This window comes from Nannobrachium achirus (assembly GCF_963921795.1).
Source record: "Nannobrachium achirus genome assembly, chromosome: 11".
NCBI lineage: Eukaryota > Metazoa > Chordata > Actinopteri > Myctophiformes > Myctophidae > Nannobrachium > Nannobrachium achirus.
This window is the reverse complement of record NC_137820.1, coordinates 30,576,532-30,601,960: the sequence shown is the minus strand read 5'-3', so window position 1 is coordinate 30,601,960 and position 25,429 is coordinate 30,576,532. Positions and strand designations below refer to the sequence as shown.

The window sequence follows — 25,429 nt, the reverse complement described above, 5'->3', positions numbered from 1 at the left end:
AATATTGCATTTCCGCAGAAACCCGCAAGAAACCCGTTGAAAAGCATAATCCACCTTCATAGGTAGATCTTCAAAGTCAGAGAAGGTCCTAAAAAGGGCAAAAGTAGCTGATCTACAAGCTCCATGTTCTGCCAATCCACTGGAAATCTACTGTCTTGCCAATGGCGGGACGTGTGAAAGTTTGGAAATGGCACATCGGTACATGTGATTTAGGACCTCTGTTAATTACAAGATACTGATTTTAACATGCTGTTTTATTATAGCTTTTTGTGCTTGTCTTGTTTTCCTTTCTTTACTGCTAATTATTTTATTTTGCTCACTGAGCTGCAAACCTGAAAGCCTGATTGATTGATTGATTGATTGATTGATTGACTGATTTATGGCCGCCCTGCATGAGCAGCACCCAAGTGTGAATGTGCCTAAAAAGCCAAATGACACATTGTTGCTGTAATCTGATTACTCTGTGTTAACCGCTGAAGAATATGGCAATACTACATGTCTCTACTTACGTAATGTAATCTGTTACAACCCCAAAGAAGGAGGTATTAAGATCACAAGACTTGATTGACGAGGGTGTACAGTACCAAGGGTTGTAGCCAGAAGAGTGTGTGTGTGTGTGTGTGTGTGTGTGTGTGTGTGTGTGTGTGTGTGTGTGTGTGTGTGTGTGTGTGTGTGTGTGTGTGTGTGTGTGTGTGTGTGTGTGTGTGTGTGTGTGTGTGTGTGTGTGTGTGTGTGTGTGTGTGTGTGTGTGTGTGTGTGTGTGTGTGTGTGTGTGTGTGTGTGTGTGTGTGTGTGTGTGTGTGTGTGTGTGTGTGTGTGTGTGTGTGCGCGCGTGTTGAGCAGATTCATGACCCCTCTCTATCTTCTGCCATCTTGGCCCAGGACCTGCAGCTACTGTGACGGCACCTTGTCCAGGGTGTTTATGTTTAGTAAATGATTATTCACGCAAGCAGTTTTTCGCAACAGTTCTTAAAGTTCTCTTTTTCGCGGACCACCCGAATCGATATGTTATCCAGTGTTGATTTTGTCGACTAAAACTATGACAAAAAATGTTTGTCGACTGTGTTTTTTTCACTGACGAAAACTAAATAAAAACTAAATAAAACTAAGCTGTGATGACTAAAACTAAGACTAAATATATTGACAATTTCGCCAACAAAATAAAAACTTGACTAAATTGTTGGGGAGGGACTGTTGGAGAAGAGAGTCATTTTATGTTTGGTTGCTCTCCAGCTGCGACGCGTTGTGAGATTGTAGATCGGCTATTTTCAGCACGCAACCAAGTGTAAAATCAATCATTAATATACCATCAAGGCCTGCCAAAATACATTTTAGTTGACTAAATCAACTGTAGATTTAGTCGCCTAAAATCTTATGATATTTAGACGTCTAAAATTAGACAAAAAAAACTTTTCAGGTGACTAAATTATGACTAAAACTAAAAGACATTTTATTCAAAAGACTATGACTAAAACTAAATCAAAATTTGCTGTCAAAAACAACACTGATGTTATCATATTGGCCGCGGACCCCCCCATCTGAAAATGTTTTGTGTGTGCCAGCCAGGGACCCCCCAGAAGAGTGGATTTGTGTACAAAATAAAGTATCAAGACTATTCCAAGTTTTTCAAACGTGTGATAATTTGCAACACTAACCGGCTCAAGCTTCAGACTCAGGCCAGACCCAGACCCAGGCTGGGGGGGGGGTTAGCAACATGAACTGGCTCAACCTTCAGCCCCGAAGGTCTGGTCTCACACTGTTGTCCAACTCTGCCATTTATAGATGTGATACAAGCCTGTTTGTTAGCTCGAAACACTTGGGCTCTTTGATGGAAAACCAATCGTATTATCTAATTTCATTGGCTGTGACACGCCGTGTGGGACCGCGTCATGCGGATGTGAATGCAATTAGTGCGAGTTATATTCCCTATTCACATGACCCTGGCCAAAAAGAATTGAGTCATTGTTGCATATTGCTTTTAAGATGTTTGCGGTTTCGATTTGTTTTATGTGTTTGTAAGTTGTCCCATAAATCTGGTATTTGTACACTATGAGAAACAAAACAATTAGTGTGCAGCACGCAGACATTTGTGTGTGTGTGTGTGTGTGTGTGTGTGTGCGTGCGTGCGTGCGTGCGTGCGTGCGTGCGTGCGTGCGTGCGTGTGTGTGCGTGTGCAGTAGGCCAATGTGATTGTGTATGTGTGCGCGCATCCATGTGTGTGTGTGTGCGTGCGCTTGCTGGAGTGGACGTATACACAGCAAAACCACCCCAGTGTTCATTATGCATTTGTAAACTCAGACAATGTACAAATGTAACCAAAAGCACCATTTGTACACTCTCAGAGTTGGACTGACACTCAGGGTATTCACAGCGTATATCGTCACTGTCGGGCAGAAACCTTGTATCTCCAAGTTTCAAATTTGTAAATTCTTCCGCAAAGTAAAGCACTGCTTCATCATACAAGGCCGTCGCACAAAAGTAGTGAAAACAGCAGATCTACAAGCAGATCGGCTGTTTTCACTAGTTTAAATCATTTTTAAAATGGAAAATGCAAAACGAAAGTTTTTTGGACATACAAGGTCCCGACAACGACGATATGCATTTGAATGGAATGAGGGGTTAGGGTCTGGGGTAGTGGAAAGTGCCTGGTTGTGTGACAGTTGAACGGGGGGGAAAGTGAGACAGAGAGAGAGAGAGAGAGAGAGAGAGAGAGAGAGAGTTATAGCTAATGGGAGGGATGTGGATAGACGGAAACTGTTCATTCTACAGCAGGATTGTCCCGCCAAGTGCGGGCGCTGGGGCCGCATGGAAACTTTCTCCTCTCCTCTCCTCTCCTCTCCTCTCCTCTCCTCTCCTCTCCTCTCCTCTCCTCTCCTCTCCTCTGTTCTGTCTCCGTCAGCTGGGGAGACAGACATGTTATGTCTGTATTGAACACTGTGTGAAGAGAAGAGAGCAAATTGAACATCACAGATGCAAAGATGGAAAAGCTCGTCAGATTAAATACATTGTTTTGCTTGTAAAGAGAGACAGTGTGGACGTTTTTCTTATTTCTTTTGTTAGATGTTTGCCTTTTGTTTTCTCCATCTGAAGCCATTTCACCCTTCTATGAAAGATCATGTCTCCATGTGTATTAGGAACGTCCGGAGTTTAACCCTGCTATGTGTTCAATCTCAAGTAGCGTTACAGACAGACAGACAGAAGACGTCAGTTCACAGTTCACGTTTATTGGGTTGCACAGTTCTGTCAGAAACAGGATCTCTAAAAAGATCACCAGCACTCACTTTCATGGTCCTTTTTAGGATCTCTTATTCATCGAAAGGTACCCAGCAGCAGATCAAACACGACAGATGTTTCGGGCCTATACGTCCTTCCTCAAGCATAGATGTGTGTCCTCAGGCCTGTAATCTTGCGTGGCCAGACTGTTGACTTGACTCCGACAATTTGCAAACGCTCCTGTCATACAGTCTGGAGTAACGGAAGACATGAGTAGGACGCACCCGCTCCCTTGGTGCAGTAGCGATAACAAGTCCTACTCGAAGCGTTATGTCTTCTTTCAATATTTTTGGGGGCGTTATTTTTCGTCTTTCTCTGGTGTTGTTGGTGTTACTTACAAGATGTTTTCAAATGTTTTCTTAAACTATACACGCATAACAAGAATATGCAGCTCGAATTACTCTGTGTTGGTGTGCTACTGTTAAGTTTCCAATGGGACTACGGTTCCGTGCAGCAGTTACTACTTCTGTTACTCGCCGTTCGGGAGCTGTAGTTCCAGACTCTATATAGCATTCAGAGACCGTGGAATAGTTGTCTGGCTACACGAGACTAAAGATACTGTAACGACCGAACAGTGCAGCGCCCCGAGCCTGGAACGAACCCATGATACACGGCTCACTAGTCCGGACAACAAGCCCCTGCATTTCAAGAAAGCTAGCTCGCTTGGAGGAGCGAGTTACGGCCAGGTCTTTTGCGGGGTGGCTACACTTTCAAAGGCCCAGCCTCATGCTTCACGCTTCACTGCACCACGGAGTACACGTTCCACTGGTCCTCAACCACTTCCGACACCAATATAATGTTCTGCACACCGAGCTGGAATCGAACCCCAGACTCCGACTCAGCAGACCAGCAGGTAACAAGCAACGCCAAGAGAGCTAGAGTTACGTCCCGTCTTCTGCTGGGTCGTCACAAACACAATACATTACCTATACAGAGACAGACGCTAGAGAACATGACCAGTGAGTTACCCAAGGGGACATCAAGACTCAGATTGATGGTTCCAGGTCAAACCCAGGGCAGTTGATCATGCCAGCTTGGAAACTGGTGTTCTCTAGGAACGGACACAGGACCACTACAGTAGGGTGTGTGTGTGTGTGGGGATGTTATGTGTACCTACAGTATGTGTCACAACCCGGGGATCAGCCGAAAGAAATGTGTTGGGAGAGCCCAGTTATGTTTTTGAATAGCAGCTGTGTATAAAAGCATGTTTGTCCTTCTGTTGACAGTGTGTCTAAGAATATTTCACTGGCAGAGATGATTGTGTTGTAGGCTATATATCGTCACTGTCGGGCAGAAACCTCGTATCTCCAAGTTTCAAATGTGTACGTTTCTTCGCGAAGTAAAGCCCTGCTTTATCGTACAAAGCCGTCGCACAGGTAGTGAAAACAACAGACACAATGCCTCGCGGTGCGAGGCGTTGTGTGCTTGTAGATGGTCTGTTTTCACTAGTTTAAATACTTTTAAAAATGATAAATGCAAAACAAAGAGTTTTGGACATACAAGGTCTCCACCCGACAACGACGATATTGTAGGTAGCCTCAGTTTGATACCTACAGGATGTCGACCATATCATTGCTATTGGGAAGAATCTTCTTATCTCCATAAATTAACGCCCTACTCGATCATATTACAGCGTCACACAAAAGCATCAAAAGTAGCAGATCTGCATGCTTGAAACGCGGTGCGAAGTAGGTCATTCACCAAATATTCGAATATCAAAGTCACTATTTGACGTTGTTCACCGAAGTCGAATATTTGCGTTTTTTATTTTTTTTATTGTTTTCTCTTTAAAAAAGATATAGTTTATAAAGCTTGGCTAGATATGAAGTCATAAGAATGAGTTGTCAATGCCCCTGGTGGATGAATTGTTAATGCTCTATACTAGGGATTCTCAAACCTTTTTAGGCTGTGACCCCCAACATAAACATAATTTGAACTGGGGACCCCCACCTTGACAAGCACTTGGAATTGTAGGTATTACATTTAATGTGACTCGGTTCTGCAGATAAATATTGGGAAAATAACAGATCTACATGCTCACAACGCCTTGCAACGCTATTTTCACAATGTTCGCCTCTTGTACATAATATTTGACAGTATTTGACAGTTTGGCCAGTTCGAATATTCGAATACTTTGAGGTTGAATAATTAGAATATTAAAAATCACTATTCATGAATGCCCTAGTGCGAAGCGACGCGTTTTGAGCTTGTCGATCTGGTTATTGGCAATGATAAGAATTGCATGAAGGCAGGTACAATTATAATTCTATTCATATCTATTACAATGTATTGTCATTTTGTCGCGCAGCAAGATGGGAGTATTATGTATCTAAATACCTCCCAGGTATAGTTAAGCACCTTGTTGTGTTCTATAGTGTCCATATTTGGGGCCTGTCCAGCTGGCTGGGAATCAAACCAGGTACACGCGGAAGATGGCATTCTGTACTCATGTGCCCTAACCGTTCTATCGGCTCGGCTGAGGTTAAGCTAAGTCAACACTTGTAGACTTTAATTTCAAACAGCTCCCAACCCAAAAGTAAATTATTGTTTTCACTACAAGTTTAAATGTTTAACAGCATTTAAACTTTGAATGTTTTAAACATTATTCAAATAACGTGGTCAAGGCCCGGGCCCCCGGGTCCAGGCACCCTATGGGGCTGTTAAGTATGACATCATTTTGTAGGCAGAGGAGAATTTCTGCCCCCAGTTTCCGTGAATCTTTTTACTATTTTTACTATTTACATATTTTTCTTCTCTTTGTTGTTGAAAGGAAAGTGTTAGAATTATACTTTAGTCGTTATTTTTGTCTCGGATCTGTTGAAATAGCGAGGGACAGAAAATGCTCTGGGGGCAGAGTTCTCCTCTGCCTACAAAATGATGTCACGGCTTAAAAGCCCCATAGGCTGCAATGCCAGCCTGTCAGTGTGTATGCGGGATTGAATCTCGATCCCAACGACCTTTGCTGCGTGTCGCACCCCATCTCTCTCCCCATTTCCTCTACTGTCCTATCAATAAACGCGTAAAAAAGCCCAAAAAATAAATCTTAAAAAAAGAAAAGAAAATGCAGTCAATTGACCTGACGCGCACAGAACAACAAAAATGTTGTCTTGACCCCTCATCATGCATCTCCACTCCTAATTATAGTAGTGCTGCCCCTTGTAGTGCTGCCCCTTGCCATCCAGTGCCCACCCCACTGAATGTGCAGAACCTGACAAATAAGTGGTGATCCGGTTCAGGTCAGTTTCCTCTTGTTTTTTTTTCACGTTCTGTGTTCACACTCTCCAAGGGAGCGAGGTGCATGTGCATGCCACGCACAAGTCCTCTGCCTATTTATAGATTGAGGGGACGGGAACCTGGGGGTGGGGGGCTGCGATCTGGATGGCGTGTAAATTTAAACCCTCCCCCCTGGATGTTCCGTTGATGTCATCGACCTGACCCCTGACCCAGGATCCGGGCTGCCACAGCAGGGCCCATCAGGTGTTGTGCACGCCCGCACGCACACATGATGCGACGCACACACGCGGTCACCAGCGATCTCAAAAGGTGCTGTGGTTGGCGTTTGGGTGATTAGACGCAGTCCTCACACTGGTTCCCACAGCCTTATCCAGTGTCTCTCTCCCTGCCAGAGTTATGTTGGTGGATTGGGTGTTGTTGGGGGGGCACGGGGGGGCTTGGGGGTGGGGGCTGTCCGGCACAAACTGGGGCAGGGGCAACTGATCTTCAAGGTATGTCAACTGACACCCGGGACTATCTACTGCACTGCACCGTGCTGCTACTATAGACCTTAACCTGCAAACATCACGGCATTGTTAACTCTTCAAGCTCACGTTAATGTTAGATGTTAGCTATTATACGTCTCTGGGATCTTTTAGGCGTAAAGTTGCAATTGTGGGTTTGTTTCCCCCCTCTGACCCCAATGGAGGCTTGTTGGGAGTCATGGAGGCAATAATACCACCAAAAACTGACTGACTGGAAATTAGAGGTTTGAATTTTCCACTCTGGTTTTAGATTGCACCAAGCTTCAATGATTGTTGAATATTTAACTACTTAAGCCCTAGTTGTGCAACGGATAGTGAGACATGCCGATCTACAAGTTGACAAAGATGGGTTATTTTTGGACAATCTTCAGACCATTATTCGGCTAAAATGGCATGCCCACATTGCCCAATGTTTGCTCCCAAGAAGAGGAGAATTCAACTGGTTTTCTCGTTTTTGCATCTGTGGACATCCTGAAGGATACAGAAATATGAGAGGGTTTCTACTTTTTGCAGCCATGTGCATAACACAAATTATACTTTTAATACCCTGACCAAAATAAATCAGGTGTGGTCAATAATGCTGTACATGCCTGCGCAGATAGTGGACACTACTAGCCTATACTGTAGGCTATGTCTGCAGGATTAATTATGACACATATGACAGATCATGTCTATGGATTATTGATTGGCACCATGCAGAGGCAGTCTGTGTCAAGCAGAATGACACCCCTTCAACTGCATTGACCGGTGCAGACACAAATGCCTGTTGACAGTCCAAATGCCACCTTCCACCAATCACGCCATCACCCCGCTACCCTTGAGGCGCTCGTAAACAACATTCCTGCCTTGAAACGTTTCTACTGCAAAGAAGTAGCGGTGCAGCACCTTAACACTTAGCCGCCATCAACAATGCAATTATTTAGGTCAGTCTGTCTGTCAGTGGAACATGTGTAGAGTAGCCTACAGTATATATATGGGACCTATAATATGCAATTAGAGTCCAGCTACGAGGAAAAAAGAAGCATGCCTCGCGTTAGAGGAAAGAAGTCTGTTGGTCATTAAAAGTTTCCTATGTGTGTAACCTCATTTACACTTCACGTTCACGACTATATTTGTGCTTTGTTTGGAGAGGTGTTTGGTGAAGTTAAGAACCCTTAAAGCGCCATATGGAACGAGTTTACGCACCAACCGCGACAGTTACGCACAGTCACAGTCCCCTGTTCGTTCACGTGAAAACAAATCGGCGCGCGCACCTCCGACGATCTAATACTTTATAAAAAATATAGGCCTACTCCATGTCTAAGAGCAATTAGTGATGCCTTCATTGATATAACATTTTGGAACATAACGCCTTAACGCACGAGAACCGTTATACAATATATTTCCACCCACACATGCTATTCATGTTTACACGGTAACACTCGGGTTCAAATGGACCCTCCATTTGGTTCCATTTTATAGGACACACTCTGGGAGAGTTAAAACAACACTCAATGTGTTACAGTGCAGAATGAATGCACCAAACTTAAGACAATGCAGCAAAACTTTTGCTGAACTTTTGCTGCAAAAGGAACGGGCATTGCATGGCGAGACACGTTCGACGCTGAGTCTGGACGCACGCAGCCGGCTAGGGCGCACAGACGGACGGGAGCGAGGCTCCTCTCCTCTCCCCGCTGTCGGTGTGTCTGTGGCCCTCTCTCTCTCTCTCTCTCTCTCTCTCTCTCTCTCTCTCTCTCTCTCTCTCTCTCTCTCTCTCTCTCCCTCTCTCCCTCTCTCTCTCCTCATGCAGCCCCGCCGGTAAGCGGCTGGCTGCCCTGCCCTGCCCCGCGCGACTCTGCCAAACCCACCGGCTCCTCATCATCATCATCATCATCATCATCACGAGTCTCTCCTCGTCTCTCTCTACCTTTCTGAAGAAACGGTGTTACGTCAGAGCCGGACAAAAAGTGCAGGGCAAGCAAGTCAGTGCGTCTCAGGAGCTATTCGTAGGACATGTGCTGCCAAACCCGGCTTTGCATGGGCTCTGCTCTCAGTGCTCTGCAGCCGCCAATGCAATTACAAAGCAGCGCTTTTTAGAGCAGCAGGCAGGCAGCATGTGGTAAGTCAAATTTTCACTGATCACTTTTCTCTCCGTTGGGATTATACTTTTCTTTTTCTCGTTTTGGGGGACAGTTTTCTGCACATGACAGGTCTCTGTTACTTCCAACATTGCGCAAAAACAGCGGTTAGGCGGTTCAGCAAGGACACAACAGTAAGGATATTTCACTGTCTAGCCTCCACTTATGACATGATGAGACACCACCGTAGGCTTTTAACCCAACGAGATCTCTTGGACGTTTTTTGCATTTGATTCATTGCACCGCACAGCCCTTCTCAACAAAAAAAACCAACAAAACACCATGCCTCACGCACGAAATAGGAACCCCAGCCCCATCCCAGAGGTAACGTGGGACACGGGGCTGAAGGAGATGAACGAGACGTGGAAGGGAGCGATAGCCTGCCTCGGGGTGGCCGTGTTCTTCGTGATGACCATCGGGATCATATACTGGCAAGTGGTGGACCAGCCCAACAAGAACTGGGTCCTCCGGGGCACCTTCAGCGGGCTGATCTGGGAGAGGAGGACCCAGTCGCTGGTCATCCAGACCCTGGCCGAGGACAGGACCTACGTGGAGATCGACGTGGGGAACGTGGGCACGAACGCCGACGCCTTGGAGGTGCCGTTCGTGCGCAACCTGTGCTGGCTGAACAAGACGGAGTTCTGCTACACGTGGGACTCGGTGGCCGAGGTGCGGATCTCGCTGGAGGCGCGCGAGGAGACGGAGACGGAGTGCTACAGCATGAGCTGGACGCCGGTGCACTGTCATGTGGAGCTCAAGGTGGGTAGACTGTCTGTCTGGGCCTCTCTCTCCTCCGCATGCCATCCATGCGCGGCATGGCAGGGTGAGGGCGCACCGTCCGTTATTAGCAGTGGCGTCAGTTCAGCAAAAGCTAAGGTATGGCAACAGGACTGGTGTCTTGCACGCGCGCCCTCGCACAATGAAAAGTAGTCTACATTTTATTATTTCCCCCTGTAGCCAAGGTATGGCAGCTGCCATGCCGTGCCATACCCAATTGACGCCTCTGTGACCGTTAGTGCCATAAATCAGTGCTTCTCAAAGTATAGGGGGATCAGTGCTTCTCAAAGTATAGGGGGTCTTGAAGTTGAAGTAGGGGTCTTGAGGGTTGCGGGGGTTTCCATCCCAGGGGCCATGAGGGGGGTCCCTAATAATAATTATTCTCCCACGGCCACGGGGGGAAGTTAAGTTTCAGCTTAACCCACTCCCCATAATGTGAATAGCATCAATGTAACCACTTTAACCATATTATTATTAGGCTATTAGGCTATAGAAAATAGCAGATATGTAGCTTATAAGAAAGGGAATGTGAAAAAGAAAAAGAAAAAAGTTTAACCAAGCTTAGACGTTTATATGATAGGCGGCCTATGCAGTTGATGAACACTTAGGCTATAGGCTAGGCCGATATTTAGTTGCTTGATTGCACTGTCACAACATACAAATTAGATATTTAATTTAGTTGGTCATTTGGCGTTATTGTAGGCTAATTACAGGCAAATTACAGGCGTTTGGCAAGTTGTGAACTTCTGCAAACATGTAAAAAAGTTGCATGTCAAGTTACGTGACACTTTACCCCCAGTTTAGCTGATTTCGCCACTTGTTCTTTTCAGCCATTGGCTCAAGTGCGCGCGACTGGACAGATTAGGCCTATGCTATGTGTCTTTGTTCCTAGACTAACAATTCGATTTCTTCACCTGAGAACATGCAGGCTTGATCGTCACATTTGCACAAACTGTACTTTTCCCCGGCTTAATAAGTATCAAAGAGCCACTTAAACTATTATGATGTTCTGAAAGGTTAATCTGTCCCCGTTGGAACATTCCTGGGCATAACACCTCGTCACGTGGCGTGACTGGACGGAAAAGCCCAAATCCTGATGACTTGCTTGGCACCTGCTCCTGTTGCTATACTGTAAACGTTTTCAGGCCAAGGACCCCTTAGCTGAGAGAGAGATGAAGCAGGGACCCCCACTAGGCTACATATCGTATAAAATTGTGTTGCAGATGTTCATCGATTTCTTATACAGCAATAGACTTGTTTGACAGCACAGTATCTTCAGACATTTAACCACTTGAACTGTCAACCTACTAGTCTGCTCTTCTTTTCCCTCTACACCAATCCTCTGTGCCAAAAAATATCCGATCTACAAGCTCACAATGCCTCGCAGCGCGTGAGCTTGTAGATCTGCTATCTTTTGGGCTAATGTTCCACTAGAATACAGGGATGCTATAGGGTTCCAGTAATTAATGTAAAAACATGATACTATCACACAAAGATTTGGCGGCCCCCCTGTAGTAACTCTGAGGTCCCCCTAGGGGTCCCGGACCCCCTGTTGAAGACCTCTGCAGTAGCCTATAGATCAGTGGTTCTCAACCAGTGGTCCTTGAGGGGGTTCCAGGTGGTCCCCAGCTAAATGATGGAGAGTTGGTATGGACCTTATACAGTAGATCTTTAACTTTTGAGTGTAAAATGGTGAGTTAAATTATTGTTAAGCATTTGCATTACTTAATTAACAAGAAGTCTACACAATTAAGAGAGTGTAGAAGAATTGTTATTTTGATCAACAACTAAGAAAAATAAAATAAAAACATTTTAATTACACAAAAAAAAAAAACATTTGCCTTTTATCTTTTATATGGTTCCACATTACAGCATGGAATTGTGGACACAATCCTATCCAAGGACAACAACATATTCGTAGCTTTATGTCTGAGAGGTTAAATGTCACCAAATGGTGTCCGTGGCTCAAATGCCGAACAAATAATGGACCTTGATGGTGAAAAGGGTTGGAAACCACAGCTATAGATGAAATAAAGAACTTAGGACTAGGTCCAGACTCTGGCAATGTGCAACCGTTCCTCAGTCATGGTGGAAAACCAGTTGGTTGGGGGGAAGAGAGTTGCACGAGAAAATGTGTAATTTTATCCCTCCTCGCATGCACACTGCTTTCTAAGAAAGTCTTAAACTTGATATAGGCCACTGTAGTTTTGCTATTAGCCTACAATATCATGGTTATGCAAAAACAAAAACATCAAATCCAATTGATCAAAAAGTCAGTATTCATGCAGTATAGCTAATGCTATAGCTTCATTTCTCTTCATTTATTTTCCTGATTAATAGTAAAGTGTAATTGCCTCGAATTGTGCAAACACCTGACCATTAACCAGTAAAATAAATACAAAATATCATTCTAATGATGAATGCATGGACAAAACAATAACAATAAGGCATGAATGTCTCTATGGCCTCATACACAGGGACCAATTTGTCAGTTTCGGACCCTGTGTGCAAAGGCCTTTATTTGATGATTGGGTTGTTGCACTCCCCCCCCCCCCCCCCCCCCAAAAAAAAGGCCTGCAGGTGTGTGTGTGTGTGTGTGTGTGTGTGTGTGTGTGTGTGTGTGTGTGTGTGTGTGTGTGTGTGTGTTTGTGTGTGTTTGTGTTTGTGTGTGTGTGTGTGTGTGTGTGTGTGTGTGTGTGTGTGTGTGTGTGTGTGTGTGCGTGCGTGCGTGCGTGCGTGCGTGCGTAGCCTACAATGTGCATGAAAAACATGCTTTTTCTGCCCTCTTCATGCAACCCATCTCATCCTCTATTCATTGACACTCTTCCTCCCTCCAGTCTCCCCCATTCCTGCCTCTCCAACTCTTTATCCAAAACTCTTCTTCATTCCATCTTTCTCTTCATTACTTAACCGTCTCTATCAATTATGTCAGTGATTCTCAAACATTTCCATGTCAAGGAGCCCCAAATTGATCTGTATTAGGCTGCGGACCCCCATCTGAAAATATCTTGTGCCATGGATGGACCCCTAGAAGAGAACGTTCATGTGCTAACTTAATATATATAAAAAAATATATACGGTAATATTCAAGATAAAGAAAAGCAGAAAAAAGCAGATCTAACAGCTGGGTGCATCGCCATTTGCCTCGCGTTGTGAGCTTGTCGATTTTTGAATAGCCGAAGATTGAATTGGGTTAAATTGGTTAAACTGACTGATGCTATTTTAACCCATTTTGCTAGGGATCCTCTGGAAACTCCTCAAGGGTCCCCAAACCCCACTTTGAGAACCACTGTTTTGTATCACTTTCTCTTTCTACTGCTTTCTCTCTCTTACAAGATGTTTTATAAAAATGTGTGTGTGTGTGTGTGTGTGTGTGTGTGTGTGTGTGTGTGTGTGTGTGTGTGTGTGTGTGTGTGTGTGTGTGTGTGTGTGTGTGTGTGTGTGTGTGTGTGTGCGTGCGTGCGTGCGTGCGTGCGTGCGTGCATGCGTGTGTGTGTGTGTCCTATCAGGACTGTTTCTCCATGGCCAACGTGTCATGGTACGGCGGCGCCAGCGTCATTGGACAAAGCTGGCCAATCAATGATCAGAATGCCACCATGCAGCCCTTCATCGTCAGCGACCTGAGGACACACCCCTCCGGCTTTGGCTCCGCCCTCGAACACTACTTCCTCGGCTCATCAGGTAAAGACGGGGTCGACAATACAGATGATTTTGGACATACAGAACTAAGCAGTTGTTTTGTAGATTTTCGATCAGGACTGTGGCATTCGTTTATGACAGCTGAATGCCTTTACATAAAATCAATGACACGAAAGGTTTGAATGATTGATTAAATATGTATTGATGGTTTCAAGGGTACAGACAGTACGTAAAAAAATGGCTTGTTTAATTGTGGTACGTAAAGTCTAGACAAACATCTAGAATAGGGGTCTTCAATGTTTTTCATGCCATTCAAGGACCCCCCTTTCTGAGAGAGACAGATGAAGCAGGGAATCAAACTCTTTCATAGATGGCTTCATACTGTTCATAGACTTGTTCGACAGCACTATCATCAGTGTGTGTTAGATTCAAGTTAATGTGTATTTAACATTTAAGCATAAGAAAAAAGAGCACACCAATTTGCTGCTCTCAAAGATATAGTTTACTCGGTTTCACCTTTTTTGACCTTTCACTCTCTACTTAGACAGTAGTCTGCTCTCTTTGGTGTAAGAGCTTGTAGATCTGCTATGTTTGGCCTTAGAATATGGATGCTATAGGGGTCAAGTGGTAAAATGTAAAATATGAAAGTCCTGTTTTTGCAGACCCCCTGTACATACAAAGTAGGCAAAGACATTTTTTGGAAGATTAAAATGTAAAAGAATGTAAAATGTAAAAGTACCTCAGTGGTGGAAGGTTAGCAGCCCAGTGGCATTAGGGACATGTGATCTGCGTGGAGTGAATCTCAGGGCACGAGGGAAGCCCCTATGGACGGTGTCGTGTTTACGTACACTGCCATGTCCGCACGTGGGGAGGAGGAGAGGAGGAGAACGTCGGTCCACCACCTCCCACTCAGTGAAACCACTGTCCGCTCAAAACAGGCACCACTGGACCGGGGAGAGCACATGTCCCCGCAAATAGAGTTGTAACGCGATACGGTCTGCTGTCTCCATGACGAGCTTTATTAATTGAGAGATTAGACTACAAAGGGGAAACGGGGCCACCTTTTTAGCATCTTAAATTAACTCTTATAGGGATGGCGGCGGTAATTGCCTTTTGTTTCTATTATAGGGGCAGGTTGTTGTTGGTGGAGCTAGTCGGGACGAGAGCCCCCCGCTCCGCTGACTCTAATATCTCCCCCCCAGGTTATTTTGAGCGCGTTGGATTTGATCCCGGGCACGGAAGGGGGGTGGGTGGGCTTCGGGGCGGGGATGCCACAAGTCAAAGAGCCACCAGCGGATGTAAATGGTTAACGTGACTGATGAAGCATGTGCTGGGTGCGTGTGCTCGTGCACGTGTGTGTGTGTGTGTGTGTGTGTGTGTGTGTGTGTGTGTGTGTGTGTGTGTGTTAGGGCATTCACCAAATATTCGAATATCAAAGTCACTATTCGACGTTGTTCACCGAAGTCGAATATTTGCCTTTTTTTTTAATATATAGTTATAAAGCTTGGCTAGATAGGAAGTCATAAGAATGAGTTTTCGAATATTCGACTATTCGAATACTTTGAGGTCGAATAATTCGAATACTAAAAATCCCTATTCGTGAATGCCCTAGTGTGTGTGTGTGTGTGTGTGTGTGTGTGTGTGTGTGTGTGTGTGTGTGTGTTTGTGGGTATTGTATTAACCCTGGGGGACTTGGCTGCTACCAAGCCACCTACCTTCGAAGTACTGGCGAGAAAAGTAATCTGAGTAAATGTAATCCAAGTATGTCCTGTTTATTTCGCGAAAATCTTTTCTTTCAGTCAGGACCGTTTTTTATCAATTCTAAGCCACAGTGTTTGTGTTACGGCCGGTAGAAGAGGCTGCCGTTTTGAGAAAAAAAAGAAAAAAGGAAGAGAATCCGGAGAAAACAGCATTTTTGTGCAGCCGCTAAACAGGAAGTCAACGAGACAGACAGCACGTCCGGGTGACGTAATTTCGCGCTGCATGTTGGGAAATGGAGTTTGTTTCATCACCGCGGTAGCCAAGTGCAGTAGCTACAGTACAGTATAGTTTACTGTACAACGCGTCGAACGCGTTGTGGGCACACGTAAACATCAAAGAGATTGGCGCGTGGGAACCACGTGGGCGTTTAATGTGTTAATGACCAATTCCCCTCTATAGTCCCTGTTACTGCCAACACCTAACACCCTGGGGAGGGTCTTAAACAAATGCACGTACGTATCCTCCAATACAGCTGTGATTCTTTTCATTTGACATTGAGGAGCAGTGGTGGACAGTAAATGAGTACATTTACTTGAGTGCTGAACCTTTGTTATGTTTATTTATTTATCACAATTACATTGGACAAACCGGATGCATTGAAGTTTATATAGCACGAGAGCTATAGTTTTCATCACCTGTCCACAGGAGGCTTATCTAAATAGAATAATACTAGTCAAGTCCTAACCCAATCAAGTACAAAAAAATAACTTGTATATACTACTAATAATTAACTAACCAATATCTGACCAAATACATTAGCTTGTGAAACAAAGACATAATCATTCAAATAACCAGTCGGAAGCAGAAACTATTCATGTGAGCACAGTCGATTTGATTTCAACCATAGCTTGAGTCGTCTGTAAAACACATTACCATCCGTCTCTAGTTTTAAAACCTTAGCCAAAGGTTTACCCCCTTTACTGAGAAGGCAGACTGTCCAAATGAGTTCATGCACATACAGTCACCATTTGTCGAAGCTCTACCAGAGCTCTGATGTCTCTCAACTAGTCCAGGGAACAAAGATGAGACATGATTATGTAAATATTTAAAATCTAATTTGATAGAAAAAAAAAGAAAAAAAAGAAAAAACATTTTCAAAACCATGTATCATAATACATGGTTGAGGATACATGGACGATATTGGTTCATGGCAATATGATACGATACAATGATTTATAATCTATACGTAAATATTTAGCAAATAAATACAATCTGTGTCAAACCTGTGGATAGTGACATTTTTTAAGGGAAACATTTAATATTATGGATATAAATGAGTAAACGGAGTGATTTGATCACATTATGGACAAAGCCGCACCTTGACATAAACACAGAGAATACACACTCCCACCCCTGATGAACAGCCACCACCTGTGGCATCCACGAGTCATTGGTGTAAAGTAACATTTACTTAAAGGGATATTCCACTTTCAAAAAAACTTTTTGTCATTGTATGGTCTAATCAGTCTTGTATGAACACCCTGAACAGTTTTTAATTTTCTTCATTCAGTATTTAGATATTTGATGTAAATGTTACCAGGCCCTCCAGGCCAAGGGCCTCTCCCCACACACACTCATTGTAACTTCAAACTCCATTTTAACCATGATAGATTAATTAAAAACACCCATTATTTTTTCTGCTGACTCATACTACCCTCCTAATACGTGAGCAGGCCATGTTTTTTCCATAACGTTTTTCATGTATTTTTTATATATTTTTATTGCATTTAATTGTTTCCATTTTCCCAAAGAATTATTAAAAATACATGAAAAACGTTATGGAAAAAACACGGCCTGCTCACGTATTAGGAGGGTAGTATGAGTCACCAGAACAAATAATGGGTGTTTTTAATGAATCTATCATGGTTAAAATGGAGTTTGAAGTTACAATGAGTGTGTGTGGGGAGAGGCCCTGGGGCCTGGGCCTGCCGGAGGGCCTGATAACATTTACATCAAATATCTAAATACTGAATGAAGAAAATTAAAAACTGTTAAGGATGTTCATACAAGCCTGATTAGACCATACAATGACAAAAAGTTTTTTTGAAAGTGGAATATCCCTTTAAGTACCATTTTGAGGTGTTTGTACTTGTGTATTTCCAATTTCCAATCCTTTTACTTCTACACATCTCGCATCCAGATATTTTACTTTTACTACATTTATTTGAAAACCTTAGTTACTAATTACTTAGCAGATATAAATGATTATATTATAAAACATACATTTATCCAGTTTAGCTGTATTTTTACCTGGGTTATCCGAAAATAGCTGATCTACAAGCTCACAACGCGTCGCATCATCACAACGCATTGTGAGTAGATCTGCTATTTTCAAACATTTTGCACTTTTGCTTTAAGTATATTTTGATGCCACTACATTCATTACATTTTCATTTTACAAGTACATTTTGAATTCCAGACTTTTACTTGTAACAGAGTACCTCTACATTGCAGTATTGATACTTTTAACTAAGTACAACAAATTTTCCACCACTGCCACAAAAACGGCCAATTGTGTGTCTTTGGAGTGCCCAAGGCGCTTGTGGAGTAATCCACGAGGAATCGAACCCCAGCCTCTGCGTTGGTGGGCAAGAGGAACGTTAGCCCACTGTTTGTCCAGCTGAGCTCAAGAGATAAAGCTGGAGCAACAACAATAACAGATTTGAATGGGACTAAAACATTCACATTCAAATCTGTTATTGTTGTTCATCTGCTTCCAACGTGTACCATTATGAGTGGGGGGCAGCGTGTGATGTTCTGTCAATGTGTGAAGAAGTCTTGCGCTGGTATTTGTGTCCGTGTACGTGCGTGCGTGCGTGCGTGCGTGCGTGCGTGCGTGCGTGCGTGCGTGCGTGCGTGCGTGCGTGCGTGCGTGTGTGTGTGTGTGTGTCTGTGCGGAGCCGAGGAGCAAAAAAGGTTCAAGTGCTAAGCTGTGTCCCAGACAGCTGAACACGTGTAGATCAGAGTGAGGGCTGCATGACATCAGAAAGGCCATAATTATCATGTGGTACAAACAACAGGCTTTTACGATTTCACTGACCATTGTTAGCCGTGTCCCCTTGTGCACGTGCACCCGCACAAGAATATGCACGCACACGCACACATACGCTGGTATCTTATGTAACGCTTCATCGGGCAAGGCTTAGCGTAGGGAGTCGCATGACTTAAATCCCCTTTCCACCTTGTGAGAGGACAGTAATAACGGAGCCTGCAACGTGTCGTTTGTCTGTTTAGCTTTACAGAGAACAAAAAAAAAGAAAAGTCATACAAAATGATGTTACAAATGTGGATGTTGCCATCAGGTAACCGCTCATAGACTGAATCCCAAACATCAAAAAACTGATTCCAAACAATCGTAACACTGTTTATTCCGCTTCAGAGGGCTCTTTAGGGCAGGGTTTCCCAAACTTTTTTGTCTCAGGGCACCCCATAAATATTTTTATTAATCCGAGGCACCCCTACATTATAATTTTCACTCCCAGCACCTTATATTTATAGCATATCGTTGTTGTCGGGTGGAAACCTTGTAGTATGTCCAAAACCGTTCATTTTGTATTTCTCATCTAGAAAATGTACTAAACCAGTGAAAACAGCAGATCTACAAGCACACAACGCCTCGCATCGCGAGGCGTTGTGTGCTTGTAGATCGGCTGTTTTCACTAGTTTTGTGCGTTGATCTTTTATCTGGAACATATTCTGTTTTTGGAATTTAAATCCTAAAAAGTAACACGTTTTGGACATATAAAGTATGAGGTTTCCAGACTTTCCACCTGACAGAGACAATATGTGTAACCAAAAGAATGAACAAAACACGTTTAATTTACACAACACTGATGATTGTGCTGTGAAACAAATCTCTGACGTCATCACAGCAGCAGCAACATTCGGAGACTACCGGTACATACAGTACAGTTCAGAGTTACAACCCGGTTAAAGAGCCCTATTCATTTGATTTAATCAGGGAAGAGAATAATTTAACAGGTTCAGTTTTATAGTGTTCCAGTTCCAATTTTATATGCTATTTTTGTTTTGTTTTTATTTTACCACTTCCAATCTCACTTATTTTATTTTCCCTTTAGCTTGCATGAGTTCTCTCACCTAAGTGGATAAAAGTCGTATCCTGGTCAAATATGTTCTGTTTACCCCTGTTACTGAACAAAACACTCTATATAACAATGATTGTTATCAGAATGTAGAGCTGTATTGCAAAGTACACCGTGATGGTGTCATCACGGTATACTTTGCAATACAAACCCTAAAATCAATCCTCCAGTTCTAAACAACACAGAAGGGGGGGACCTTTTTCTTATTTCCACATTCAACTCAAATGTATATTAATGACATAGTTCATTATTGAAAATGGGTCGTTCTCTGCTTTAACACTTCTTTCACAAAAATATAACTTACACCACTTTTAACCCTTGTGTTCTAACATTGTAGCCTACATGTTATAGCTCTGTAGTCTGGCAGGTAGAGCCACATCAATGTTAGTGGCTGGGGTTTATGGCGAGTATGAAGAGTTTCATTTTACAAGCAAGCAAACATAGACATCAGTGGGATGGCATTCCATTCAGCTGCCGTTGGACAGCAGAGAGGGCAAAAACAATTACTAGGTGTCGTGTCGCTCCAATGGTTCTCAAACATTTTCATGTCAAGGACCCTCCCAAATTGATACGTATTTGACCTGCGGACGTGGGCCGTCCGCACCAAGCACTATGACTATAAATATAGCATTCACCACTGCCATGCACCTGGGCCTTGTCTTCAGTGACTACACAGTAAAAACCCTGACCGAGTGACTGGCCATGGAAACAATGTCAGCTAAATAAATTCGTTTTTTTGTACCTGATTTGGACTGCGGGTGGTGGCGCTACCCTTTTTAATCTGAAGCCTCTTTACCCCAGCACCCACCAGTCGATGTGCGTTACCTTAGTTCACTTTCAAGCGCATTCCCTCCGTACACTTTTAAATGAACAGTCAGGACTGTACAGTGTTCTCTATTCCCATCCAAGGTGTGTGCGTCAGCTGAATGTAACTGTTACGGGGGATATGAGGTTGCCTCGTAAACCGGCCTCCTCTATCTAAATCTAGGCTGGTTCACAAGGCTAGATAGGAGGTTGTTGTGACAGTTATTGACAAACTAATATAGCGCTCCTGGGGGTTGTTAGCGAGAGAGAGAGAGAGAGAGAGAGAGAGAGAGAGAGCTGCGTCTATTTATACTGGTCTAAAAGCTCACAATGCATGTCGTGAGCTTGTAAATCTGAGCAAGAGACGTAGCTTGAGCAGGAAAGTAAAGGGAGCTCTGCTGTAGAACAGCGGTTCTCAAAATGGAGTCCGGGGACCCCCAGGGGGCCCAGGAGGCGCTGCCATGGGGTCCCCAGCCAAATGAACTCTGCATGGTAGCCATGCAGTGTGCAAGCAGAGAGGGCTGCACACTGCAGTAGTGTGCACTGTTGCACTGTTGGAGTGACATTTGAGAGAGCTGCCAACTGGAGGAGCTTGTCATATAGTCCCACCTGTCTTTAGCCATGCAAACACACAAGCAAGGGCTACTAACAACAGATTAGATATCGCTGAGACCCACATCCCCACGTTAAATAAGTTGAGTTTCATCCTAAAGCCCCACTCAAACCTCATTTACGCTGCATTTACACTGCTTGAAATAATCATTGGTGGATCAAGCACTCTGATATTGTGTATCATTATTTTATGCTTTAACTATTGAAAAATAGCAGATATACAAGCTCACAGCGCGACACCGAGTGCCGCGCTGCGAGCTTGTAGATCTGCTATTTTTTTTAAATCGTGGAAATTAGAAAACACATTTTGTTGTACGAGTGAATCAACAAGTGAGTTTTTTAAATCTAAATTTCGCATCCACTGGGCCAAGCAAAGCGCTCTGATCGGCTACTTCTCCCTTTGGGTTTGTTGTCTCTTCTTGGTTGGTGCATTGCTATGATCAGTATGCCCGAAAATGAAGGTTCTGTGGTGCAAAAACTAAGTGCGATTAAAATGCGTTAATTTTTTTAATCGCGCTCATTTTCTGTAATTAATTAATCGCAATTAATCAGTTAAAGTCCCAGCCCTAATTACAACACATATGGACAACCTTGACATGAACACAGAGATTACACACATTTATCGATAGACCAAGAGTAGCTATATGGAACAGAAAAGTAATTAGACCCCTCTTTTTCTCAAAAAATTGCTAAATACAAGGCATGAATACTTAGTATCCATACAATTGATTATAATTTGCATTGCAAAGCGATTCGATACAGTTTATTTGATTTATAAAACGATACGATACGATATACAGAGCCAAACGGTACGATATTTGCTTTTGCATATCGATATACTGTAGTAGATCATTGCACATTAAAAACGATTTTTCGATTCAGTTACTTTATCGTTACACCCCTAGAATTTTCCAGTTGTCGATCATTTTCAGCGATATGTATCTTTGGGGTTTTGGCCTCATCAGCTAAAAAGAGCTTAACTGGTAAGACACGTCCAAAAAGCTCACGTCTATAAAATTGCAAAAAAACAGTGACATCATCCTCCCAGCTCTTTTACTCCAATATAATTAGCCCCGTTTTCCACTGCTTGGTTTTGTATTACAGGTACGTTGTGTAAATCATAGGCTTCAAACAGTCCTCGTGCTGATATGTCCTAAATAATGTCACTGTAGGAGGACATGGGAACCTTGTATATCCAAAACGATTATACTTTTCAGAAAAATGTTCCAATGGATCCAAAGTAGTTGTTGTTGGGTCACAAGCTCCTGTTTATATTTTTCATTGGTGCAGCAGGCGTGTTTATGAAACCACAGACAGACATAATGACCTTTGCTTTCATATTTATTCACATTTCTTTAGCAAAAATAGCAGATCTACAAGCTCACTAATTTCTCTAATTTAAAGTTGAAATGTGGAGATACAAGGTTTCTGCCCGACAGCCAAATAATTGAGACGGATGACTTGGCTCTCCTGGAAGTTTCCCCCGACTCATCATTGCAAATAAGAGCTTGGAAAGATAGCCTGGCCTCGGTTGTTTTCATAGCGAGCTGTTGTAATAAGTGATAGTGTGATAGCTATTCGATTGAGATCATCTAGCTGTCTCACACTCCGTCTGGGTCCAAGAAAAGACATTTTATTCACTGTCTGGTTGATATCTGTTCTGTCTGACTGCTTTTAGCTTTTCCTCGCCGCCGGGCAGGGAAACCTACTATCTCCATCTCCATATTTTAACGTTTCTTTTTTTTCCTAACCCTACTTGATCACAACGCGGCATGAAGCAGCGCATTATCCTGAAAAGTAACAGTTTTGGACATATGAGGTTTCCCCCCGACAGAAGCTAGCGTTAAGAGATTAGCGGGTTGAAATTAATTGTGGAAGACGCATCAGAACTGAGATCAGCTGCTTTGCAAGGACATTTCAGGACACACACACACACACACACACACACACACACACACACACACACACACACACACACACACACACACACACACACACACACACACACACACACATTTGAAATGTTTATTTATGACAACATAAACAGAAGTACAAGGATGTCTCATACAAAGGCCATAAACAATGACAGTGCAGTCAGAAAATATGAAAGAACAGCCAGTTACAAAGAGCCTAAACGGCCTATAGTTGACATACTTGTCAGACAAAGCGGACATAAACCATGGGTAAAGGAAACAACGCCTCCTCCAAATTGAGTGGCTTACTATAATGGCTGACACTGAGCAATACCTTGCTAACTGTTTGGCCCTCCTTTTGGAGAGGCCTGCCATTTGTAAGCCCCTCACAACCAACTTGTGGACATGCCCTGCCAAAGATAAAAACCTAAAGTTTACATCTGTAGCATAGCTGTCCTAGTTGGCCTGCGCTAGCTGTTGATATTTCAGCAAGAAAGGTTACTTCCAAACAGTAATCAAAAGTGCAGCCTACCTCGAGAATAAACACCTCCCTAAGGGTTTAATTTACAACACAGACATCAGGGGTGTTAGCTGTAATGTTTGAGAACACAGAATCATCATTACACAGGTTAAACATGCTCGGCCTCACAGAAGAGTGCTTATACAGCATGATGGAGGACCTAAAAATAGAAGAGATATATTTTGATATCAAATCTACAATTCTGTCATGCCTACATAATGTAGAGCCCCCTGTACACATGGCAAACATTTAAGATGTGTATTTAATACATTGCCATAATGAATACAGTGAGGAGTATGATTGCCTGCATGGAAACCAGTTGGAGAGATTAAGTTTAGTTGGTAAAACCAGTAATCTTGCTTTCAAAGTAAAGACAACAATGCATATATCTATGGCAACATTTTTTAACACAGAGTGAGAGACAGAATGATCCGCAGCAGTCCCTTGCAGTCTCAACTGAGTCTAGTGCTGCCGCTGCCTTTGCTGTTGTGCCCACAGGAGGCGACCTCGGGCATTAATCAGTGGAAGTTGGTGTTCTGTTTCACACACAGTCATAGTTGCTCTCACAGAGATACTGGGGTCAGATATGACATTCTCTGAGACAGCCACTGCCTCAGAGTTAGACCCTACCCACACACACACACACACACACACACACACACACACACACACACACACACACACACACACACACACACACACACACACACACACACACACACACACACACACACACACACACACACACACACACACACAGACAGACAGACAGACAGACAGACAGACAGACAGACAGACAGACAGACAGACAGACAGACAGACAGAGACTGACTGACTGACTCATTTCTGGCAACAACCCTAGGTAATCTCTCCCCCTCTACCCCACCCTCCTTTTCTGTCCATCTTAATCTGTCTCTCTTCACCATAATTTGCTCTTTATTCTTCCTTATCTGTCTCCCCCTCTTTCCTTGTTTCTGTCTCCGACTCAATCTTTCCATTTGCGGAGCCCAAGGAAAATATTCTTTACCTCTCTGTCCGCTGCTTGGTTGATTGGTTTGTTTTGTCAGTAACAAAGTATAGTACATTTACTTGAGTATCTGTAGCTGTACTTTATGAATTATGAATTAACCACTTAAAGCCATATTTCAATTATACCGGGTAGACCTTCAAATGCCTGAAGAAGTGCAAGTGCAGACGGTGTGCGGGTAATGTTTTGTTATTTAAGTTTATATACAGTATATATACACAGTATATATATATACTTTTGAATACCTAAGCATGTACTTATAATATAGAATATCATTGTTTCAAGTACTGAGCTTGAGTACTTTGTCCAGCCCTAGTTATTGTTTGTGTTGTTGCAGGTGGGTGATGCTCTCAGCTGATCTCTCTCTGATTGATTGAACAATCAATTGATTGATTGATTGAATTCTAAAAAAAAGTACAGTTCAATACAAGATCAGCTAAAAGGATTTTAAACCTAAGAAAGCTCTATGGCTTGTTTCCATTGGGATCCTTTGTACTCAAGTCATCGATAATGGTGCACTGCACACCATCAAAGGCCAGTGGAGGACAGTAAATGACGTGCATTTACTTGAGTACGGAGAGTATGATTTTCCCTGCACCACATGTCAAAGACGTGTTAGTGCACCCCCAAAATATTGCACCCTTGCAAATTGATAAAACGTGCAGACACAGTCGAGTGCGTCTGTATTTTATTCGGGTATTCTCTTTTGAAGTGCCCAGGTCATTTCCTTTTTAATATTCAAATTATTGTACAAAATGATTGACTGCACTACATTTCTGGGAAGGGAGAAAGCACATTATGAGTGGACGGTACCGGTACCACATGAGTCCTGTTTCAACTATAGTGAAAATAACAGATCCAATATTTACAATGCATAGGCATTTAGCAGACAATCTTAATCCAGAGAGACTTACAATAAGCAAGGATATCATAATGCAGTGTTTCTCAACCACTGTGCCTGGGGACCTTTGGTGTGCCCCTGAGAAGGGTCAAGTGTGCCCCCTTGAAACGGCTTGAAAGCCAGTATTGTATTTATCATTTTAAAAACAGCCGATCTACAAAAAACAGCCGATCTACAAGCACACAACGCCTCACGGTGCGAGGCGTTGTGTGCTTGTAGATCTG

At 43.3% G+C, this 25,429-nt stretch overlaps 1 protein-coding gene across 1 annotated transcript in view; it reads left to right on the top strand.

Moving 5' to 3' along the window:
* Positions 1-9,430: 9,430 nt before the first annotated feature.
* Positions 9,431-25,429, top strand: part of LOC308294895 (SITS-binding protein) — a gene marked incomplete at both ends in the record, with an annotated part of 60,642 nt that continues 44,643 nt past the window's right edge. The window contains 2 exons of the mRNA XM_080737812.1: positions 9,431-9,907; positions 13,435-13,606. Of these exons, the coding sequence (XP_080593938.1) occupies positions 9,431-9,907; positions 13,435-13,606 (649 nt within the window). The remainder of the gene's footprint in view (positions 9,908-13,434; positions 13,607-25,429) is intronic.